General features: G+C 33.1%; 3 protein-coding genes across 3 annotated transcripts; 1 reads left to right on the forward strand and 2 right to left on the reverse strand.

The window, feature by feature from the left end:
- The first annotated feature begins 415 nt into the window (after positions 1-415).
- LOC117794222 (actin-related protein 2/3 complex subunit 3) lies at positions 416-1,480 on the forward strand. Its single transcript, XM_034634784.1, has 3 exons — positions 416-554; positions 690-863; positions 952-1,480. Exons 1-3 carry the CDS (start codon positions 549-551, stop codon positions 1,300-1,302), a joined length of 531 nt encoding a protein of 176 aa, XP_034490675.1. The 5' UTR covers positions 416-548; the 3' UTR covers positions 1,303-1,480.
- Positions 1,476-19,959, reverse strand: LOC117794210 (proton-coupled amino acid transporter-like protein CG1139). Its single transcript, XM_034634761.1, has 5 exons — positions 19,799-19,959; positions 4,273-4,821; positions 2,765-3,222; positions 2,031-2,206; positions 1,476-1,967 (listed from the first exon to the last, which is right to left on the reverse strand). Exons 1-5 carry the CDS (start codon positions 19,808-19,810, stop codon positions 1,723-1,725), a joined length of 1,440 nt encoding a protein of 479 aa, XP_034490652.1. The 5' UTR covers positions 19,811-19,959; the 3' UTR covers positions 1,476-1,722.
- On the reverse strand, positions 10,299-19,958 carry LOC117794215 (proton-coupled amino acid transporter 1). Its single transcript, XM_034634775.1, has 6 exons — positions 19,799-19,958; positions 14,242-14,423; positions 12,583-12,943; positions 12,054-12,505; positions 11,810-11,982; positions 10,299-10,650 (listed from the first exon to the last, which is right to left on the reverse strand). The coding sequence occupies exons 1-6, from the start codon at positions 19,808-19,810 to the stop codon at positions 10,394-10,396; spliced, it is 1,437 nt and encodes a 478-aa protein (XP_034490666.1). The 5' UTR covers positions 19,811-19,958; the 3' UTR covers positions 10,299-10,393.
- Positions 19,960-24,302: the final 4,343 nt, after the last annotated feature.

Genomic DNA, 24,302 nt, shown 5'->3' on the forward strand with positions numbered 1-24,302 from the left:
TTTCTGGCTGGAAAACATCCGAAAAATAGCTAATACGTAGACGGCACAGCTGATTTCCAAATGTAGTTTCAGTGCTGCCAACTGGTTTTAATAGTCATGTCGCAACAAAAAACGGGCTGGCAGGCTTGGTTCAAGGATTTAAGCGCAATTAGTGCTGCCAACTGTGAAGGGAAAAATATCTGTTACTGGATAAAAATCATTTTTTCGTGAGCTTGTGCATGGTTCTAGAAAAAATACTAATAGCAAATCATAACTGAACTTATATTTAAAATAGCCAAATTTCCGGCTAATAATAATTCTTACATTTTTCTAGCATCGAACTTTGAAATTAGCCAGAGCTAGCTATAAAATGGCTAAGTTGGCGGCAATTCACTTTCCAGCGCTTAGGTATCGATAGCCGCATATCGATTTTATCAGGGCTGAAACGTTTAGCGCAAAAAGAACAACAAGTGGTCTTACTTTGGTGATAAAAATATATATAAAAAAAAAAAACAAACGCATTCAGTGAGCTTAAATGTTGAAATTCAGTTGATTACCACCATTCAAAAATGCCAGTAAGTAGGTGATTTTATCGCATTGCCATTAAATGCATGACAAATGCGAAATGAGTAATAACGACCTAAAACGGAATTTGAATTAAAAACATAAAGTATAGAACTCTTGTTTTTTAATGATGTCTTGTTTTGTAGGCATACCATTCGGAAATCGAAGAATTCCAGCGGAAAGTGGGTAATATGGCCATATTGCCGCTGCGAACCAAAGTACGGGGGCCAGCGCCCAGTATTAATACTGATAACGACATCATTGATGAGTCACTGTATTATTTCAAAGCGAACGTTTTCTTTCGTACATATGAAGTCAAGGTAGGTTTTTCACCGACCAATCAAACAAATGTACATTTGTATGTACATATTTCGATGTAGTAATATCTAATCAGTGTTTTTCATGCAGTCGGAAGTGGATCGCGTGCTTATCTATATAACTCTCTATATAACCGAATGCTTGAAGCGACTGGAGCGATGTACAAGCAAGGAGCAGGGTCAACAGGATCTCTTCTCTATGGCGATTGCAAAGTTTGATTTACCTGGTGACGCCGGGTTTCCGCTAAACTCGGTCTATGCGAAACCCGAAAATCCCGACTTAATGCGTGAATATTTGCTGCAGTTGCGCCAGGAGACCGGTAATAGACTGCTGGAGAAGGTCTTTGATACCACAGATGGCAAGCCCAACAAATGGTGGATCTCATTTGCCAAAAGGAAGTTTATGGAGAAGAGTTTATCTGGTCCCGGAGATCGTTTTTAAAAACGACTGTTAAATCAATTTGAAGACTGTTAAAATGTTGTTGCAGCCCTGCCTTGTAACGCGACAGTGTTGCTAAACGTGCTGAAGCCAAAAATGTGTTCGGACTTTAGGCGCCAAATTTAAATCAAACAAATTAAAGACGATTTGTAATCATTTATTAAAAATATTTTTGCTTTTATATCGTTGTTTCGTTTTCTTGAAAGCCCAAATAACACATTACAATTAAACATTATCGCCACATACAAAAAAAGCACGGCAGGTACAGCTTAAAATTAATAACAAAAAATTGAAAAAAAAAACATTGTGTAGATATTAAACTTAAAGTACGAGGACCATATAAAGTTACTAGCTATTCACATGATTATATCATATTTACAATATACAATACTTGGCAAGCAGAGGAACATCTCATGGATCAATTTAAACTTTAAACTGATTTATAATCTCAACAATACTTTGATACGTGCCTGTGACAATTCCCAACAGAGCAATAATCAATATAGCGATATTCTTCAGATAGATGAGGGTGCCAAGGCCCTTGGGCTCCTGGGTGCGAGTTACGAAATCAATGAGAACTGGTATAACAAATGCCAGTGATGTGGAGCATAATGCACCGATAAGTGAGATAAATAGACTCAGCTGAGGAACGACCAGAGCTACACCAACTGCAAATGAAACAAATCTTTACAATATTTGGTTTGAATTTTGGAAGAATTTGTTAAACTTACAGGTCAACATGACCATGATGAATCGCAACATCACCTGCATGGTGATGGGATACTTTTGGGCACAGCTGTAGCCCCGTTTGACTGGGGGCCAAATGATTTTCATCATGACAAAGAACTGAATTGGATATCCAAAGAAGACGCCCAAAGCGGCTATAATTTTGACGACCTGCGACATGCTGAAAATAAACAGAAAATCTTTATAATACGAAGGAGTCAAACAGAAACCGTTAAGCGATAACAAAAATACCAAATATATAAAAAAATAAAAAATTTTCTTTTTTTACCTTTATTTAGAATAATTTTTTGGTGTTCTATGTATTTTCAGCATTTTGGAATCTCGAAATTCAAGTTATTTTGTAATTAAAAAAAATATTATACCATTATTCATAACTTTTATAATTTATATAAAAACAAAATAATAATAAAAAAGAGTTAATATTATTATTTTATTTTTGTGTTACTGTAATTTTTTGGTACTTCTGACATTTATGGTAATTTTTATAATTAAAATTTCAAATAATAAATAATTTGAATTTTTGAAATATAAATGAATATTTTTAACAAAACTCTAATCTTTTTTAATATTGATAAAAAACAAAAGTTATTATTTTTTTTATAATAAAACGAAAAAGTGTATCTAAGATTTTTTCATTCAGATCATTTGTTTAGCTTTGATTTTTTAACCCATTACTCTTATTTGCAATCACTGACTACAAAATATAATAAATACTTACACCTTCTCCACTTCCAGATTTAGAGTAATGCTACCTTCAACATCATCGCCCCAACGCAGGTAACTTACAAATCCCGTAAATATAAATATGGCTGTGATAAAGAACATGGTTACATTGAGTACCCCAAATCGATGGGTAAATTTTGCCGGCTCTCCCATCGAATTGCGGAGAGGGAGAACCAATGCAATGCCCTCATATGAGAAGAGAGCGGTGCCAAAGAATAGCGATAGTTGCGTTCCACCAGTGAAATAACTACGTTCGCTAATTGATGGCATCGGTCCCTCGGAGAAGGCAATCGTAAGTGTGGCAATTAGGCCAAAGAGCAGCGCAAAGTTAGCTACCATCGACACTGGCGATATATACTTAAGGTTCGTCATCAACGATGGTATCATGGCCGGAAGCAGCGTTATTAGCATTACCATGCTCATGCTTATATCTATGCCATTCTGTTGCAGAACCTGTGGAATATAAGTATTTCAATATTACTGCTTTATCATGGCGCAATAATTACAAATAGTTAAAGAAAACGATTAAATGGCTCAATGTTCAACTGATAATTGCTATTAACAATTTACTCAATTTTATTATGATTTAATAAAATTTATAACTCGAGAAAGAGTTATAAATAAATTTTTTTATAGAAATCAACTTTTAATTTTGAATTTTTTATAATTTTCATTCATAACCGTTATGGTCCCTGGTATATACAATATTAATAATATATATAAAATTGAAAACTAAACAAGTGAACGGTTACAGTCGAGCACGCTCGACAGTAGGTTACCCTGTGCCAAGGAACTCTGTACTAAAAGTTGACTTTTGACCGATTGTTCCTATGACAGCTATACGATATAGGAAACCGATCTGTACCAAATTTGGTAAGGATAAATAACACCAACTTAAATGCATATTCTATGAGTTTGGTTAACATATCTCAAAAACCAAAAAACTTTTTCATACTAAAACTTGATTTTCGACTGAGCGTCTCTATGGCAGCTATATGATATAATGGTCAGATTTGAACCAAATTTGGGCAGAATGTTTAATACCAGTCCAGATGTATGTTGTGGCAGATTGGTCGAGATATTTAAAAAAACTAAGAAGTTTTTCATACTAAAACTTCATTTTCGATCTATCGTTCCTATGGCAGTTATATGATATAGAGATCCGATCCAAGAAAAAAAACAGCTTACTCTGCGTACCGTATCCAGGAACCTACATACCAAGTTTGAAGTCTCTAGCGCTTATGGTCTCTGAAATCGACGCGTTCAAACAGACGGACAGACAGACGAACGGACAGACAGACGGATATGGCTCAATCAACTCAAGAATGTATATACTTTGGGAGGTCTGCCACGCCCCCTTCTGCCTGTTACATACATTGTGCCAAACACATTATACCCTTATTTGCCCATTTTAAATGGGCTCAGGGTATAAAAAACAAAAAAAAGTTGAAGTTTGATTTGTTATTTTTGTGATTTTGTTGTTGTTGTTGCACACACACTCACCTGGTAAAGATTTTCGGTGATAAACACAAAGTAAATGGCACAAAATCCAAATTGTGTAACACAGAGAAACATTTCGACAATGAGCTTCATGGCACGTGACATGCACCGAAGAGGTCGCGGTCCATACTCGAAGCACTTCTCCACCGTTTCCGGATAGTCGTAGAAGATGGCACCTGGCGTTTTAGATACGGCTACCTTGGAGCCGTTAATGAGCAGTCGTTCGCAGTGGACACACATGATGGCTATAATGGGTAGCATCAATGTGGAGCCGATTAAGCCGCCATTTTTAAAGCAATCGCCCATGGCAAAGAGACCCGCACCGACGCTGCCCTTGAATAGATGTATGCATGCTTCCAGCACGGTTGTCGCATGTCGACGCTTCACTGTACTTTCCACATCATCTCCATTCGGCTGCTTCTCCGTTTGCTGTGCCTCCTGTTGCTGTTGTTGTTCCAGCTTCTGCTGATTTGGATTTGTTATATTTAATACTCTGCCCATTGCGCCAGCTTCGATGGCCTTTTCCTGGTTGCGTTGTTCTTGTTGCTGCTTCTAAAGCGGTAGCGGTAAAATGTTTATTTTTTTGTCGTGTTAGTTACAATAAATTAATTTTTAATTTAATTTTTAAATTTAATTTATATTTAATTTAATATTTTACAAAATTTACAAATATTTTATGCATTATGCATGTGGCCGCCTTGAAAATAAATCCACAATTAATTTGAATGCAAAAAGAAAAAAAAAAGACATAGACGAAGACGGCAAGTGAAACAAATGCGAAAGTAAAAGCAGAGTTAAAAGCAAAGCAAATTTAACGGTGCCTTAGATTAGCGGATAAACCGACAAGTACATATATGAGTTAAAGCTGGAGAAGGGGCAAGGGAAGCGAGGTGTGTTCACATTGCACACACTCACACGCACACACTCACACACACACACACAAGCTGGAGTGTTAACCCCAGTAAGCCGATTGCATATGCGCAATAAACTCAATACATTATCCATATATATTTACTTAGTATATTTGTCACATGAATGCATTATATGTACATATGTATGTATGTACATATACATTTTCTTTATATATTTGTATTTTTTATTTAGCAAATTACTTTTTATAATTGAAGCGAGTATTTTTCAGGTTTTGCAAGCACACTCCAGTTAATTTTTTTTTTTAATTTGCTGGAATTTAATTTGCACAAAATGTGTAATTGTTTATCAAAACAGATATTGTGACACATCCAAAGACTATAAAAAAGTTTCAAATCCGAAACAATATCAACAGTTGAAAGCTCAATTGAAACAGTCTTTTTCAATATTTTGAAATAACTTAAACACGTTACGCGTACAACAAAACTTTAATGATATTTATTTACAATTTAAAGCTAATTTTGAGAATATATAATTTTGGAATAGCTTACACCTTTTTTTAAGGTATTGCCATTTACTAATTATACTAATTATAGCAACTATTTACAGTCAAAACGTAATTGCTTTTTTTTTAAAAATCATAACTAGGCATTTTCATAAATTCCCCATTTTATTGGAGTTTATTAAAGATCATAAAATATTTTATAGCACCGGATGCTTCTTCGATATGACTTTATTAAAATAAATAACCCATAAGAATTGGTTTTTTATTGGTCCACATTTGTGGGTTAATTATTATTAATATATGATTTATTGGTCTTCATAAATCTTGTTTATCAGCAAGATAGACTCTGATTAATGTGGGAAATGTGCAAATTTCGAACTAAGTAATATTATTTGCAAATAATCGTAAATTACGTATGCCAAATTGACTGTTAAAACTAATGATAATGTTGAAAGTTTTACAGTCATATGTTAACAGAAAATAACGTTTTTGTTTTTCAATTGATTTATTTATTGTGGCTCTTAGTTTTTTGAGTTGTTAGACTTGCAACTGTTGAGTGTTAATTTATATATGTATGTAGTACAAGTAGACAATTGATGTAAGGTTGACAATAATCAATCCACAAATACTCCGAGCACATATAAGATAGCACACATTTATATTTATAGATAAAGATAAGCTCTATCTGTACAAATCACATAAAAAACTACCGTGAACAAATACAATATTGAAATCAATATGTACCTTTTATTTATAGTAAAATATAAATAAAAGTGAGTGACCGAGTTAAAAGAAATGTACACCAAATGTTTCGATTAATTTTGCTTTGGTTTATCGTTTTCGAAAAAGTTGCCAAGTGTTACGCGGGCGTTTAACGATTTAAAAAAAAACGTGTTGACGCGTCAAGAACTCAAACCAGACTCAATTCTCAATATTCGAATTGGCCAAGAGAAGCGTGCGACTGCGACGAATGCGTCACGTATGTGTGTGTGAGTGAACAAAGGTCTGCAGTCGAGAGTGCATGACTATCAGATACCCTGCTGGCATTCTACTTCGCTTTCATAACATATGATCTAGAAATTATAAAGGAAATATTTTTAATTTTAATTCTTTTTTTTTTTTTAATTTTAATATCTTATAAATTTATGCACTAGACACAACTACATTTTCACATTTCAATTATTATGCTAAACATTTTTATATTTATTTAAATATTCAAACTATTTTATTTTATTTATATTAAATTATATAATTATTTTTTGATGAGCGAAAAGGGTATTTTAACTAAATTTGAAATATAATAAATATATTTAACATTTTCTCTGTAAGACACTGATTAGAAATATGCTTTTTTTATATATATAAAATGACACATTTTGAAATCAGTTACACAACTTTATTATGCTCGTTTAGAAATTGAGTACAGGGTATTGAAGCACGGAAAATGTCATTTCAGAGTTACCATACACCTTTTTGTTATACCCTGTTTTGTTTAATGCAGCTTGCAAATTTTAAATTTTCATTTTAATTGCTCATTGCACTGATTACTTAGCTCTGAAGTTGACATATAGGTTTCTTATCAATGCGAAAAGCTGTTCAATTCGCATTTTAGCCAACTAATTGTTGTGGCTTATCGTTTCGACACTTTGGACATTCATCTTGATTTAAGTTGAACAACAGTCGACAATGTCAGAAGATAAACAATTAAAGTTTTCGTGTGCTGCCTTAAATAATTCGTACTTTTATAGGGTATGCATTATGTTAAATACCGAAAAATGGTTTAGATCTAAGAAACTGGCGGATTTATTCATTTAATTATTTTTTTAAATAGCGTATTTATACATACTTAAATTTGAAAAGCAAGGAGATTTTCATTTAAAATCTTATTTTTCGACTGTTCCTTCCTATGATAGCTATTTAGCTAGTTAAATCAAACCGAATTTAAAAATTAATTTTATTGAAATGCTTAAAATGTACACATATGATGAAAATAAAAAGAACTACAAATTATTCGGCTTCAAACAAATTTGTAATGATGAAATTTAAATAATGTTTAATATTTAAAAGTTTAAAAAGTATCCAAATGAATATTTATAGCTCAACATAAAAAAGTTAATCGATGAATGTTACCAGAATATATAATATTAATATTAATATCAAAATTATTTATTTGAATACTGGAGAAAAATATATCTTTTTGTAAAATGCTATTACCTAAATCTTGACAATTTAAACAAAAAGAAAGTCAAATACATGTACGTCATATGTAAAATTCATGACGTACGGTATTTGCAGAAAATTTAGCTGTCTATTCATATCGATTAGTTTGTCAGAGTTATGTCAGGCCATATTCCGCGGTCCGCGTAACTATTATAAAACATCTTCATGCGCTTCGGAGAAACCAAAATAAACCAGTGCATATTTTACATAAGGGTTTGGAATTTACGGTAGGGGAGGGGACAGCGGAGTAAGCGGATGGAAATAGAAATTAAAATAGAATAAAATCATGACAATGGTGGCTTTTGTAGAAGGTCCATCACGTCGCAAGTTCAAGGAATTGCCGTACAACGCGGCGTATGAGCAATTTATGCACGTGCCGATCGAACGACAAAGCAAAACATCGGAATCAACAACAGCAAAATGGGGAAGCCACAACGATCTAGGGAGGAGTGAAGTTTGGGGAAAATATGGAATTGACATACTGTTATGGAAGTGGATGATACATATGACGAATAAAATATTAAATTCATGAGCATGAATTTTAAAGCGCAACAAGTTCGTGATGGTTACACCTGCCACGCCCCCTTCTCTCTGTTTATTTGTGCAAATTTGCAGCTCTTATTGATAGTTGTTGTTGCTATCATTGTTGTTGTTAATATTAGTTGTGTGTAGCGCCAGTTAAATGAATTGCATCGAATTCACAACTTGCCATTTGGACTCTTTCATATAACGCTCATTGAGAGACAATCAATGATGATTCGTTCGTTCGTTCGGTCGATCGATCGATCTATTGATCGATGTTTACGGAATTGCACAATTCGATTATATAAGTCACTGGTCAAATGCTTAACGGAAGCACCATTAATCTAACAATGCAACAACAGATCGATTCACATTTCCATCTACGATATCTTGTAAATATTATTTCGAAAAATATGCAACAGATTGTAAAATAATTTAATGTAAGTATCTCAGATCCTATCTGGAATATATATATATTCTTGATCAGTATTAAAAGCCAATACGATCTATGAAACTACAAGAGCTTCAGACACCGAATTTGGTAAGTAGGTTCTTTGTACTAAATTCTAATTTGCTTGTTTATAATTAAATTTAAAGAAAAAATATATACACCGGCAATACTATGTTATTAATAAGAACCTAAGCTTTGGAAAACATGATTCCTACCACTATCTCTAACTGTACTAAATATTTTTTTATATTCTAAATTGAATGAAGTGCTTATTTGGCATAGAATTCTTATTAAAAAATAAAAAAAAACTGTACATTTCATTAAATGCGGATATTAAGCACAAAACACATTCAATAAATATATTTTTTTCATAATTTTTATGAGCATTTAAACATATTTTGTCGCGTCTTGCAAATGTGCATAGGGTATCCCGTAGTCGAGCACTCTGTGATTTGATTTTTGTTGTGATCCAATTGGAGGGCAGTCCGCCATCAATGGTAAAACGATTTCGATTAGATAGATTTCTTTCGTATTAGATTAATTTTTGAGGCTTATCAATTGTCCCATTGTACTCATATTCGTATGTCATATAAAGCATGGAATTCCGGGAGCATGCCAATTGAAATGTTAGCAATCGATCGCTTGACTTCCATCTGTTTCCTGTACCCATAAAAAGCTTTCGCAGAACGATAACGAAATCGTATTAATTAAATACAAAGATTAGGAATTAAATTAGTTAATGATAATGCCAATAAATGGCTGCAGTTTGGAAAGTATTAAAGTTTTTATGTTCTGAATGAAAGGGTTTTCGTGAATTTAATTATATTGGACAAGTTATTGCTTATTTATCTATATATACATATATATATTACAGGATTCATCAGGCAGTTTTTTGTCATTTTAAATGGGCAGAAACTATTTTACGCAGCAGAAGAAGAAGAGAGCAACAACGCAATGAGTTTTTATAAAATAGGTACAGGGTCTCACAAAGTCGAGTTTCTTCGACTGTAGCTTTCCTATGAGCTTTGTCTGTTTTCAAATTGTAAAATAGTTTTACTATAAGCCGTTTCAATCACAATTCAAAGCTTGGTTAGTAACTTTAAATGATATAACTTATTTGTGTTCAGCGTCTCGACTCGAAGCAGTGAATTTGCAGTGCTGTTGTTGTTTGTTTATATTACAGCCATAATTTATATATTGTTGTTGACAAAATGTGTTAGTCAAGTTAATAAAACTGAACTATTTATATCATAATGTACTTACTTAAGAAAATAAAGCACAGACACTTGAAATACAGCAAAGTTGAAGGCTTAGAAATTGAAGAACATAGTAAAACAATTAATCGCTTTTGGCAGACGGCAAGAAGACATCTCATGATTTATTTACACTTAAAAAAAATATTATAATATAATTGTCTAAAAAAAAAAAAAAAAACTTAGACAAAAGGAGGCAATTTACAACTAGTTTTTAAATAATTTTCATATATCAGTGATATATGTATGTATTAAATTTAAGATATTTGATAAGTTCGGTTGTTGCTATTCGAGATATATATTTTAATGTACTTCCTCCTCGCCAAAGTGTTTGATAATATGCCTGAGGCTCTCGTAAGAGCCGGTGAAGAAACCCAGTAGTGCCAGCACCAATATGATGAGATTCTTCGCACAAATCCAGATGCCCGGTCCCTTGTTGGGTTCACTGCAGGCAATTAGCTCGATGACCGGCGGAAAGACGAGCGCCAATGTTGTGGAGCATAGTGCTCCGATCAGAGAGATGAATAGTCCCAAGGCAGGCACAAGTTCCGCAATTGCCACTACATTTATATTGTTGTTTGAGGGATTAAACACAGCCAATCATCGATAACACTAGGCAACAGCAAAAATCTGAACTGAACCAAACTAACTTTTTTGGATAGATGTGGGGCCCCATATGACGAAAAACATTTTTTATTTTGCTATAACAGAGTTTTTTTTTTTAGAATTTTTTAAAATTTATCCTTTTTAGACCCCGTACTTAAAAAAGTACAGGGGTCTATTGGTTTTGTTTTAACGAATATGTGTGTAACACGGAGAAGGAGGCGATGCAGACCCCATAAAGTATATATATTCTTGATCAGCATCAATAGCCGAGTCGATATAGCAATGTCCGTCTGTCCGTCTGTCTGTCTGTCCGTCTGTATGAGCGCCTAGATCTCAGAGACTATTAGAGATAGAGACACCAAACTTGGTATGTAGGTTCCTCTATATTGCAAGCAGATCATGTTTGTTTCAAAATTCGGCCACGCCCCCCTTGTCGCCCACAAATCGAAAAAAAAATTTCATATCCAAATTATAAGAACAATTTAAAAGCTAGTGACACCAAATTTGGTATGTAGATTCCTCTATATTGCAGGCAAGTCAACTTTGTTTCTATTTTGAATCGGATCACTATATCATATAACGCCCATAGGAACAATCGGTTGAAAATCAAGTTTTAGTATGAAAAACTTTTTTGTTTTATGAGATATCTAAAGCAGACTGATACAATAAGCATATGACTTGGTTTTCTATATCCTGTCCAAAGTTGGTTCAGATCGGACCACTATATTATATAGCTGTCATAGGACCGATCGGGTGAAAATCATGTCTTAGTATGAACAACTTTTTGTTTTTTGAGATATCGCAACCAAACAGATAGAATATACATAAAACTTGGTTTAATATATCCTGTTCAAAGTTTGTTTAAATCGGACCACTACATCATATAGCTGTCATAGCGATCGGGCGAAAATCAAGTCTTAGTAAGAAAAACTTTTTAGTTTTATGAGACATTGTAGCCAATATGATAGAATATGCATTTAGGATAACTAATTATTATTTAATTGGTGCCCCATATCTATCCAAAAAAGTCGTTTTGGTTCAGTTCAGAAGAAAAAAGTCCAAATTTGTTGCCTAGTGTAATTGTGGGTTACTCATTACACTCAGGCTACTTACGGGTTACGACCACGAGAAGTGTGCGAAAGATCAGCTCACCGGCGAGAGAGCGTCCCTCGATGCCGCACATTTGTTTGGTGCTCGGCCACATGACCTGGACGGCGACAAAGAACTGCAGCGGATAGCCGAGTAGGACGCCCATGGAGACCATCAGTTTGACCGCTTGTGCCAGGCTAAAGATTGAATTGCAAGTAGCATCTTCAAATTGATAAGATATAGTAAAGGCATCGATCGCTTTGCTCACATGGTATTGCCAAGATTGAGTGTTAAACTGCCGCCAACTTGTTCGCCCCATTTCATATAGCCAACGGATCCGGCAAACATGAACATGACGGAGACAAGAAACATGCCAACATTGAGCACACCCAGTGTACTCTCAAACTGTCGAGGCTTACGCATGGCATTCTTCAGTGGCATCACCAGAGCGATGCCCTCGAAGGCAAAGATGGCGGTGCCGAAGAAGAGAGCCAGCTTGGAGCCATTCGTCCAGTAGGCGCGTTCCGCAATCTCCGGCAGGCCATCCTTTAATGCATAATATAATGTTATTGCCAATCCAAGGATCATGCAAACATTGGCTATCAACGATACTGGCGTCAACCATTTGAGATTCGTTATCAAGGAGCTTAACAGCACGGGAGCAAAGGCCAACAACATCACCAGATGGACATTCATATCAATGCCATAAGCGTACAGAATCTTCCATGTGAAGTCAGATGAGAGTAGGAGGAGCAATCAGTTTAGATTCAACGCATCTCTCCAACTGTTCAACTCACCTGCTTCACATTCGTGCTAATGAACACAAAGTAGATGCAACAGAATCCCAGCTGAGTGACACAAATGAAGACATCCACCAGTCGTCCCATGGTGCGGGACCAGCCCCTTAACTTAATTGGTCCATTCTCAAAGCATTGCTCCACAGTGACCGCATAATCGGCACACACTTCATCACCCCGCAAATCTCGCATCTTTTTGGAGCAGGCAACGAGCACATGCTGGCAATGTATACAGATGACAGCGATGACAATTGTTAGAATTGGCGCCACTATCAATCCGCCATTCTTGAACGCATCTCCCATGGCAAAGAGTCCGGGTCCAATGTTGCCCTTGAACAGATGTACAATCGTCTCCAGGTAGCTGCATTTTTTTTTTTATAAATCATCATTTTGTATCATATCTCATATTGTTTTTCAATATGTTATCGTTTTTCATCTGGATTAAGTTTAGTTTGTTAGGTTATGTATTTTTGAGCTGGGAACTCAAGGAGTATTGTAGGTTAGATTGCGTTAGTGTGCTGGGAACTTATCCATAATTAAGCCCGGGAAATTAAGTTTTGATGGTCCTAAATGTTAAATTTTTTAAACAGGGCGAATTTTAAGTGAACTCTGTTACAGTTCAGTTAGTTCCAAATCGGTTCATATTATCAAACATTTCTCGAAATTTGAAAGGAATTGTTGGTTATTTGAACCAAGTCAATGATGTTGGAATCGGGATAGGTTCTAATTTCCCAAAATGTATTGGTTAATCTCTTTTGATTTTTAGAGCATTTTAGGAATTTGATTGGTTCTAAATTTCATTCGTCGGCAGAAATAAAATTCAGCTGTTCTGGAATTCATTTGAATTCATTTTAATATAGATTATTTCCTATACTAATAGATATGGCAGTTTCAGCACTTTGTGAAAGGTGTGAATTAATTGGATTATAACTCTAGTAAGGTCGTAAGTCCTTTGGTTTGTAGTTGACTGAGGTATAATTCTGATTGTTTGTTTTTCATATTTATAGGTGTTAATCTTCAGAATATTTTCGAAAATCTATGTAAGTCAGTCGAAATTTCTGAAATTAGTAAATTGAACAGTTTCAGGTATATACAGAAAGTTTTAGTGGGTTGAAGTAGACTGTGGTGCAGTTGAATTAGGTCCTAAAGTCCGAAGGTCCTACAGTCATAAGGTCCATGGGATAACAAGTATAAGTTGCAGTTGAGTTCAGGATACATTTGTTTTTTTTCGGGCTAGACTTTAAGTTAATTTCCGGGTAAAAATCAGGATGAATTTAGCAGGAGTTAGTTACACTGTTTTTTTTTTTTTTTTTTTTTTGTTAAATTTTGCTTCACTTGGGATTATTATTGAAGACAGTTGTTAGCTTTTTAGAAAGGTCATCCTTATACCGTGTTAGTCTATTTCAATAGATGTTATCATGCAGATTGGGAGTTTAAATAGGATTTCGGTATTTTTTTGGTATTCACTTGGGATTATTATTGAAGACAGTTGTTAGCTTTTTAGAAAGGTCATCCTTATACCGTGCTAGTCTATTTCAATAGATGTTATCATGCAGATTGGGAGTTAAAATAGGATTTTGGGTAATTTTGGTATTTTTTTTTTTTTTTGGTTTTTGTTAGTTTGGCTTGGTTGTTGTTAGTGCATTCCATTAGCCATACCTTGTGGGTGGATGGTATTCCCCCTCATCATCTGCGGGTTGCTTTGGAGTAGCTGCTGCTGTTGTTGTTGTTGCTGTTGCTCCGTCAGTTTCCTGTGCTGATCTTGGCGGCATTTTAGAATTATTGGAGTTGCTGCCTTGGTTGGAATTGCTTTGGGCTGCTGCCTGTGGGATGTTTGGCGCCTTTTTTGTTTTACAGTGGATTGGGTATTTGTTTTGGGGGTAATTGGTTGGGTGAAAAGAAAAGCAATGCTATAGATATCATTTTATATCGTTGATGTTTTCTGAACTTTAGCAAGTGTTTCAATTGTCAGAGGCGAACACACAGTTGATGACGTTTAATTGCCTGATTTTTGGCAAATAATTCCGGTCTCGAAACATTTATATTGATTTCAATCAGCAGATAAGAGTTTTTTAAATAAACCATAATAATTATTAATACTCAACACAACTAAATATTATTTTATATGCAAGTTGTAGTTGTCTTAACTTGAATAAAATTTATATATAAAAGAATCCTTCCTGATATCTATATCAGACCTCTTAACAACTAAAACTCTGTTTCCTATGATTCCCCCACTTTGTTGTGGTTAATCACATAAAACTGATGAACATCGTAAATTCACAAATATTTCCATTAAGTGCTTAGTTTAATCACGACACGGAAAAACAGGTTTTTTTAGTTGAAGCGATTTCAATAGGGAAATGTAGATATATCTAAAGTACAGTAAAGCTTGCTATATGAGGATGCTTACAATTTATTATTGTATTATGCGAACATTGACTGTCAAAACGATAAATACTTTTATGATATTTACGATACTTGGCCAAGATTTATGATTTGAATAGTGTTGGGTTTTTTCCTCTTATCATAAAATGAGAGAGAACGCAGTTAAGTGAATTCAAACAAACAAATGCTGATTATTTTAACACAATTGACTGCAAACTAATTAATTTAACAACTTTAATTGTCGTACCTACAAAGCATTGTTATTTGTACAAATATATTAGAACTATATAAATAGCACAAATCAGAGCAACAACAGCAACAATTAAATAACTTCCCCGTGCACAGCTCAAGGTACATCCAATAAAAAGCAAAAAACCCAAACAGTTTCATTGAAATGTAAAAAAAATAAAAAATAAAACAAACGAGATTATTCAATTGGCGTTGCATGTAAATATATGTATCTCATGGATACTATCTATCTGTGCATGTCATTTTAATGATAATGCTATCATAAGCATGACTGCATTTAGTTCAACAACATGTGCAAGAGTATATAAACATTTATTACAGCTTTAAAGACTGATAGCTATTTACATTTTTGATAGATATTGTTTATAATTAGGCTTTAATTTGAAATGAAATGATTTTTTCTGTCCTACTAACTTAAATTTAATTTCAGTAATGTGTGACTCATATTTTATGACAGTTTAATGAATGCTTACAAATATCTAATGATGTATACCCTTTAATGCGAATCTAATTCGAAACTAAGAGCATTTTATAGGTATATTCTTATTATAATATATTCTTAATATAGATTATCTTTTATCACACTGTCCCCAACTCTTTTTGTAGCCATAAACTTTACTAAAATTAAAGAACAGTAAATTATTCAACAGTAAAGTATTGAAATGAGTACGGAGTATCTTTAAGTCGACTTTCAGCAAGAGCATTCCTTGTAAAATAAAGTGTCTAAGAGCTGACAGAAGGTATTTAAAAGGCTATTTAAAATACGTATATATATTTCTCATCTTAAAGACTAATTTACATATTCTAATGATTATTGCATTTATTATGAAAATTAAGTAGAGTCTACAAATTAAAGACAATATATTTTTCTATGAGAACCAAGCAAATTTTTAGTTATAATTTATAGCGGGAAATGTAGTGCTCGTACAGCGGAAATTGTTTATAGACATAAATATATATTTGTTTTAAAGACCACATTGAATTTAGATTAGCATGTGAAATTCATTAATAAATTACAAAAATTATAAGCGAATTATTTGAAAGCAATTGTCCCCCCATTAAGATTGCGGTACAACGTGTCGTATAATTGATGAGGATCGGTGCTCGAACTGAAGGCGAAAACAGGGCCGATAATGTGACGCCATATGACAAGTGATACGCTCGAGTGCCACAACAATGCAGTGCGATATGATATAAAAAAAACAAAAAAAAAAAACATTTTGGGGGACTGCAAGGGGGTTGGCTAAGAACTGGGTCTCTGGGCTTTATAAGCACCTTGTGTAAATCTAGACAGCACTTTAGTGACGCTTATCGACAGCTACTAAAAACACTTAAACGCTGGCGTTATAAATTCTGTTGTTGCTTACTAATTATTATTTTTTATTATTTTTTTCTCGCCCAACATCAAAACAATAACAGGTGTCATTAAGATGGTTGAAATGTTGGTCAAACTATGTTAAGGAAAAATACCCTATGATAAGCCGAATGGAATATGCTCGTACTTCCTAGTGCGATCACTCACACGTCTCACGAAAATTCTCCCACGCATTTATTGTACTCGTATTAAGTATTTGCGTGATCTAAGAGGGGGGAAATGGAGAGAAAGGGCTCTGCACACCATAAATGCTGTGATATATGTATGTACATACAGACATATTCTTTTGATTTCATTTGACGCAGCCTTATTCAAGTCAATTCAATGTCTTTGAGTGGAAATTTTCCATGCACGTCAAGGTTTTCAGCACTTGAAACAGTGGTGTACCGTTTACCGTTGTCACTCTGCAACGGGGGGGATGGACATGGCCAATGGGGGGTGGGGGGATTGGGTTCAATGTTCGCTACATTCTCTTATCATTAATAATGATCAAAATATCATTTGCCAGAAATTCAAGACAAGATTTATTAAGGAAATGTACTTTTGACAAAATGATGCAAATATTTATTAAGTATCTATAGTATTTAAAAGTATATTTTTTTTGCATTGCTATATTAAGTATATTTTATTTTAATTGTAATTCAACTGAATTTTTGTTTTATGGCAGCGTTCAGTATTATTAGATTAAATGCTTTAACTTGCTTGATAGCTTGTAATTCTAAACTATAATATTTTATTAACAGATAATTGCATTTGACAATAACAAAAAAATCTAAGATTTAAATTGCACTCTGACGAGTAATAGCATCTGTATATGTATGTATACTAATGTCTGTAGCTTAAAGATATATATGTGCTTTAAATATTACGAGCTTTAGTACTTAGAATCAGGATTACTATAAGTAAGCTTGGTGGAACTCAGTTCATATTGTCAACTAAAATTAATGCTAAGATACAATAAATAGTAATATTTGTACAAATAAGGATGATAATAACATAGAACTTGATTAATTTAATTATTAAAAAAAAAGCTTTATGTTAAATTTGTGATATTTATAATAATTAAGATCAAGGCTGCAAGCCGGTTCTGAACCGAACCTCGTAGAACCGGTTCGGTTTGGGTTTTTAAGCAGCCTGAACCGATTATGAACCGAACCCTGGAAATTATTTACTTTGCGAACCCTAACCTAAGCCGAACCGCTTTCTAAAATAAAAGGTTCGTTTCGAAAAAAAAAATAATTACATTAATTTTGTGGTTTTTTAATATTACGCAATTATTTGAGACTTCGGATTAAAATAAGTCATATTTAAATCTTCAAATAAATTTAATTTATCATCAAAATTTGTTTTTTTTTTTTTTTAATTTAATTAGTTCAAAATGTAGACAAAAATGTGTACAAAAAAAATATTTTTTTGTATAAAAGTGAACCAAGGCTCGAACTTCGAACCCAAATCTTGGGTATCTAAACCAATTCGCGAACCGAACCGATATCTTGCTCTATGGCTCGAACCGCCGAACCGAACCTATAACAAAATTTTGGAGGCTTGTAGCCTTGATTCAAGATAAAAATTATCACTGTGTCATTCATTTGAATGTAGAATATATTACTTAATGAAAACTCTTTGCATATTTACTCTTGTTGCCAATTCTTTACACACGGTTTGTGCACTTTTAAAATAACTACACAGAAATGTGTACGGCACACTTTATGAACTTGTATCTCTGGTTTGTTTGGGATATAAAATATTGTCAAGATATGTGTAACGCAGGTGTAACGCGTGGCAGGCCCCATATTGGTCATATACATATATATACATATCTATATATACTTACATATGTAAGCTTTTTAATAAATGTGATCATTTGTTTGTATCGTTTTTCTTGAAAACTTTGATGCGTTTACGAAGTAGATTTAAGAAATTTTTTTTGGATGTAACAAATCTAAAGAGCAATGTAATAATTGACTATATTTGAATTGTATATCAATATATTTGTGCGTTTTACAATGACAAATTCGATGTGGAATTTGACTTTTAACAGCTGGTAAATTAATAAACAATCCATTTGCAACAGCTTTGATTATGTGTGTACATTTCATAAAAAGTATGTATTTATATGCTTATTTAAAAAAATAAAAATATATATATAATGTTTTCAAATCTTTTTAAGCTTATAAGGTCAATATCCTTTCTTTTTTTTTGAGTAGAAAGCTTTTATTACATTGTCATCAATGTTCGTATAATTAGTATACTTATTTTTATATTTTATCAAAGACAGATATTCTGTCCAGAATAATTATAATATTTTTTCCAATATTACGCTTATAGAACAAGAGCTTCAGAATATTTAAGTAAAATTACATAAATCATTACATCTACAGTGAGAGTATTCTCTGAGCAAAGTTATATCTTATGCAATGTATCTTAAATATACTTGCAATAAATTATTTTAAAATAAATAAATAATTTATAAATTTGTATTAATATATATGTTAACACCGTGCCTAACTTTTCTTATACATGTCTTATTAAAAACCGCTTCTCCTTAAATAATGTTATTTATCTTTCACTTTTGTAACGAAAAAAAAAAATAAAAGTAATTACTAATTTGCTTAAATTAAGTTTCATCATATAAGAAACAATGAACTGAATATATCACTTTAAGCATGAGATATATAAATAGAGAGCTGACTGCCTAAGTAGCTAAAAAATAATTAATGCCCCTAAAAAACGACGCCTCTGTTGACATGTGCAACAGCTGCGACTCTACGAATGCTGCTAAATGTTGTTGTTGTTGCTGTTGTTATTATTATGATAATTGTTGTTGTTGTTACGTTTGCTATTGTTGTTGTTGCTGCTGCTGCTGCTGACGCTGTTTTTGCACTTGAATTTGCGTTTGGAAAATGAAAATGAAGTTGCATTTCGAGATTTTCGTATGGGAATCGAACACAACTAGTTTTGTCGTAAAATAAACATTTATATAAATATTTACATAAACTTGCAAAGGTATTATTGTTTTAAAAATACACAGAAAAAAATAATCTGAATTAATTTCGATAAAGAAATTCATTCGTAATTAAACGAAAAAAAAAAAATGGTAAAAATTCGAAGACAAATTTAAATGTTATTTTCATGATTTTGGTTTTTTTTTTATTATTTGGCACGCACACAACAGTACATAAGCTAAACAAACACTCTACACACCTCTGCATCCATGTTGTTGCTGTTGATGTTGTTGCTGTCGTTGTTGCTGTTGCTGTTGTTGCTGTTGCTGTTGTTGCTGCTGCAGCGGCTAGAACTCGGTCAATGCACGAGACGGCGAGCAATATAAATGGACGCGTAATTTCGTAAATTCTTTTGGCGGGTTTTTAATTTATTTTTTTCTGTTTCTTTGTTAATGATTTATTTTTATTGGCATCTGCAATAAATTGCAGGCATTGTTCTTTTTATTGTTGTTGTTGTTGTTGTTGCACTTGCTCTCCTTTTTTTCAAACTCCTTGTTGCCAATATGTGTCATGAATTGTTGTTGTTGTTGTTATTGGCCGCTGTGCGGTTACGAATCCGTTCAAGACTTTCGGTTTATGGCTCAGAACGCAGCGTGTGTTAATCGCTTCACGAAATCATCAAGACTGACGGTGCCATATTCACAGCCGGCTCGCATTGACGCTGACGTCGCTGCCACCGTCGCTGCCAACGTCTCTGCCACCGCTGCCGCTGCTGCTGTCGTCGCTGCTGCTGCCATCTGAATTTAACTTGGCGCTGTCGCTGCCTTCTGCCTTCTGTCGCCTCTGCCGTAATCGTGACGCCGTAACTTATTGCGGTCACCATTTTGGCTCTTGTCTCACTTTATCTCCCCCGCCCCACCACACACTCTTCTCCCTCCTTTCCACTCTCCACTCTTTACATTTTACGGCGTTCTTTGCCACATCCGTGGGCTGCCTCATGACCAAAATATTTGTGACGTCGCCCAACACGTTCAAGATCATTTTACGCACTGCCCAACGGAATCCGTTCTAATGCCCGAACCGGTTTCTTACTTTTTGGTACACCCGCATTCCCCCTTACCCAATGAATTGCTCACGCTACCGCAACGTAACGTGCGTCCAATTGAGCGGCTGTCCAACAGGTTGTCACTCAGCTGATGCCAAGATCGCATCGGCAGGGCATCAGCTGAGGAGGAGGCATTGTTGATGCCACCGAAGTTAGGGTACTCCAGGGTATACGACAATTTGTCAGGCAGTGAAAGTATACCAGAAGCAGTTCAAATTTGTGAAAAGTTTGACTTACAACATAAGGCAAAAATACTACAGCGAAGTTTCTCTATAAGAAACAGAAAAGGCTATCAAAAAAGGTTGAATGAATTAAAAATAAATTAGTTGTTATTAAAATTTAATTTTTTAGATATTTGCGGCAATTTGACAGTAGAGTACACCGAAGTAGAGTAAAATATTATGTAAAAGATAACAGATTTAAAAAAAAGTAGTAATGAATAGAAAATTTAAAATTTAAAAAATGAATATAAAAGATTTAACTTTAAATTTATGTGACTAATATTTATATCTTGAATCCTCTATAATTTTAAGCAGTTTCAGTTTGAATGAATTTTTTTAAAAAAGTCGGAGCCCAATGTTTTGTAAACATTTAAAAAAAAGAAAAATATTATGTAAAAGATAACAGATTTTTAAAAAAAAGTTGTAAAGAATAGAAAATTAAAAATTAAAAAAATGAATTTAAGAGATTTAATATTAAATTTATGTGACTAGTATTTAGATCTTGAATCCTCTATAATTTTAAGCAGTTTCAGTTTGAATGAATTTTTTTCAAAAAGTCGGAGCCCAATGTTTTGTAACGAAACATTTAAAAAAAAACACAATAATAGTTATTAAATAAACAAATTGATAAATTATAATTAAGAAAAATAAATTAACATTGTTTAATACAAAAATGTTTAATTTTTTAACAAATTTAGCTGTAATTTATAATTAAAATATTAGTTAATACTTTCTGGCTCAAATAATTTGTTTTAAAGTGTATTAAATAGTCACATGACCAGAGAGCAGAGATATTGGCAGCACTTCAAACACTCTGAAAGTATTTATAAGACAAATGTTCGATTCGCCTGACGGCAATTGACAAACAACAACAACAAAAAAAGAAAAGAAAGAAAGAAAAATGAGTTTTGTCTTGTTTATTTTTTAAGTGAGATTCGCTCTGTTGTGTTTCGAAAGCATTGCCAGGGTATTTGCAATTCGTTACGTCAATGTTGGCTCTACTTTTCTGTTATGTGGTACAATAAACGGACCTTTTAATGAACCATTTCTTTTCTATTTTATTTTATTTTATTTTATTTTATTTTTAAAGCAAACGCCGCTTTTGCCTTCTAAATAATTGCATGCATTCATTCCATGGCGATTTGGCGGCACACACACACAAACACACACACACACACAACGGCACTTAAGAATCGCGTTCCTACACACACACACACATAGTTTACAATTTAATTGAAAGTGGACAAACGAATTGTGACTTTGAATTTGCCCGTCTTCATACCCTTCCCCCACCCTATACTATCCCTGACCTTGGCTTTTCAATCGGACATTTTTTTTGGTCAAACATTTACAAGTTATTTCTGTTACAGTGTTCACTCGCTAATTGATCAGTTTTAGATGACGATTTAGAGACGACAAATGTATGAACATACTTAATATAATACTTATTTTTTAATTAATGTTTATTTAAATATATTTTGAATTTAAATGCACTAGTTTTTACACTAAAGCTTCTCTAAATTTACTAAAATATCCCTTTATTTCATAAAATAAATTATTGGAACTGTTAATAGTTTCTTATAAATCAAAGTTTTCAAATGGAATTTTCGGTTTATTTTTACTATAATTTATACTGCTGTTAGTTATAGTAATGTACGACTGTATTAATTAAAATAGAAAAAAAATATTTGAAAAATTTCTATTTTAGCTTAATAATTAAACTATTTTCCATCAATTTATTCAATTCAATTTTAACAAAAGGTTACCATTGTAATTTGGGCTATGAATATTAAAGAAATATTTTGCTCAACACTCCTTGAACTTGATCAAGTAAACAACACTAAACTCGTCTTATCGAATGAACTAACAAATGCACACAATTACATATCAATAGATACAAAATGTGTGTGCATACTTATAATTACGGCTCTAGTTGATATATGGCCTTATCTTAAAGACCACCTAAAGTCCACCAATAAAATCTCTCCTGAGTTTTTGTTTCATCCTGTTTTGATTTTATGTCACATGTCAGCATTTTTAAATTTGGTGATAAAGCAGTTAATATATAAATGTATTCAGCATAGTAACAAAATTTCAAAGTATTTCCGTTGTTAAACATATCTCATTTTCGCAAAAATTATTATAAGTATTGATTTAATTAAAAATTTGTGCAAATTTTTGCTATAACTGGTAATAATTTTATTTATCTGGTGCACTGAAAAAAATTCTAAATATAATTTTTATTATTTTTATTTCTTGATTTTCATTTTAAGAACATTTATTCTTAAAATAAGAACATGGTCTTATTTGAAATGTATTTGAAACTAAGATATGTTTTCTTAATTTACGAATTTTATGTTTTCGACGCATTTTTTAGACGAAAAATCTTAGTTCTGAGACCAAAATCTTGATTTTAGAACATATTTTTTATCAGTGTAAGGATCTGTAATATCGTCAACAATTTTTTGGACATAAGACAACAACTCTATCAAAAGGAACTTATAGTGTGTAGGTCAGCAGCAAGTTTCAAAGTACAATTTATGATTTCCTATCAAAATATCCATTTCTTCCCATTTCCCATTTGAGAACTGAAGTATACAAAGTGCACTTACCGGATATCTCTTAAACGCGCACTCGTGATTATTACTTTAGCAGTCTTCATAAAATTCCATAGTCAGTTAAGTGCGTAAGGTTCTTTCATGTAGCTGATAGTGAAATTGACGTACTGAAAAACTAGTAAAAAAAAAAGTGTTCGACTAGAAAATACTTTAAGCATATGTCTAAAGTGCAGTCACGCGATTAAAAGATTTGCGTACTATATGGATTTATAGATTTATATGGACATTCTATTGATACTTATCAAGCTTATATGCTTCCTTTTGTTTTCCACTATCGTATAGGGTACAATATATATGTTGTTGGCAACAGTTAATGACTTCACAGTGATTAGTGCTACTTGAAAAACAATATTTATCAAATATCTGCTTATCAAATGGTCAATAATGTGTGTTTTTCCTCTCCCCGAGTTTCAATTAGTAATTCTTTATTTTCAATCGGTTTTCCGAACTTAAGGCGAGGCACGTGCGTCACCTTTCGCTATTTGTTGATAATCGTGTAAACTATATTTTAATACTCGTACTTGAAATTCTGATATGTACTTGTAAAATATATATGTATATCTGTTGTGTAAAGAGATATAAGTATGTATGTATTTGTAAAGCACATGACAACTTGGTTTGTTTTCGGCTTGCGGCACAAAAAGAAAACATGTAATTAAAAAGTGTTTCTTTTTTCTATTGGCCCTAAGTAAGTAAGTATTGTCAGTACCTGAATTATTGTTATTAACTGTTGCTCACCCGTACAGTATTCACGTTCTCTTTCTTTCTCTGTCTACCCTCTGCGTGTTTTTAGAAACAAGCCCGTGTTATAAATACTTT

Source organism: Drosophila innubila, chromosome X (genome assembly GCF_004354385.1).
Source record: "Drosophila innubila isolate TH190305 chromosome X, UK_Dinn_1.0, whole genome shotgun sequence".
Classification (NCBI taxonomy): domain Eukaryota; kingdom Metazoa; phylum Arthropoda; class Insecta; order Diptera; family Drosophilidae; genus Drosophila; species Drosophila innubila.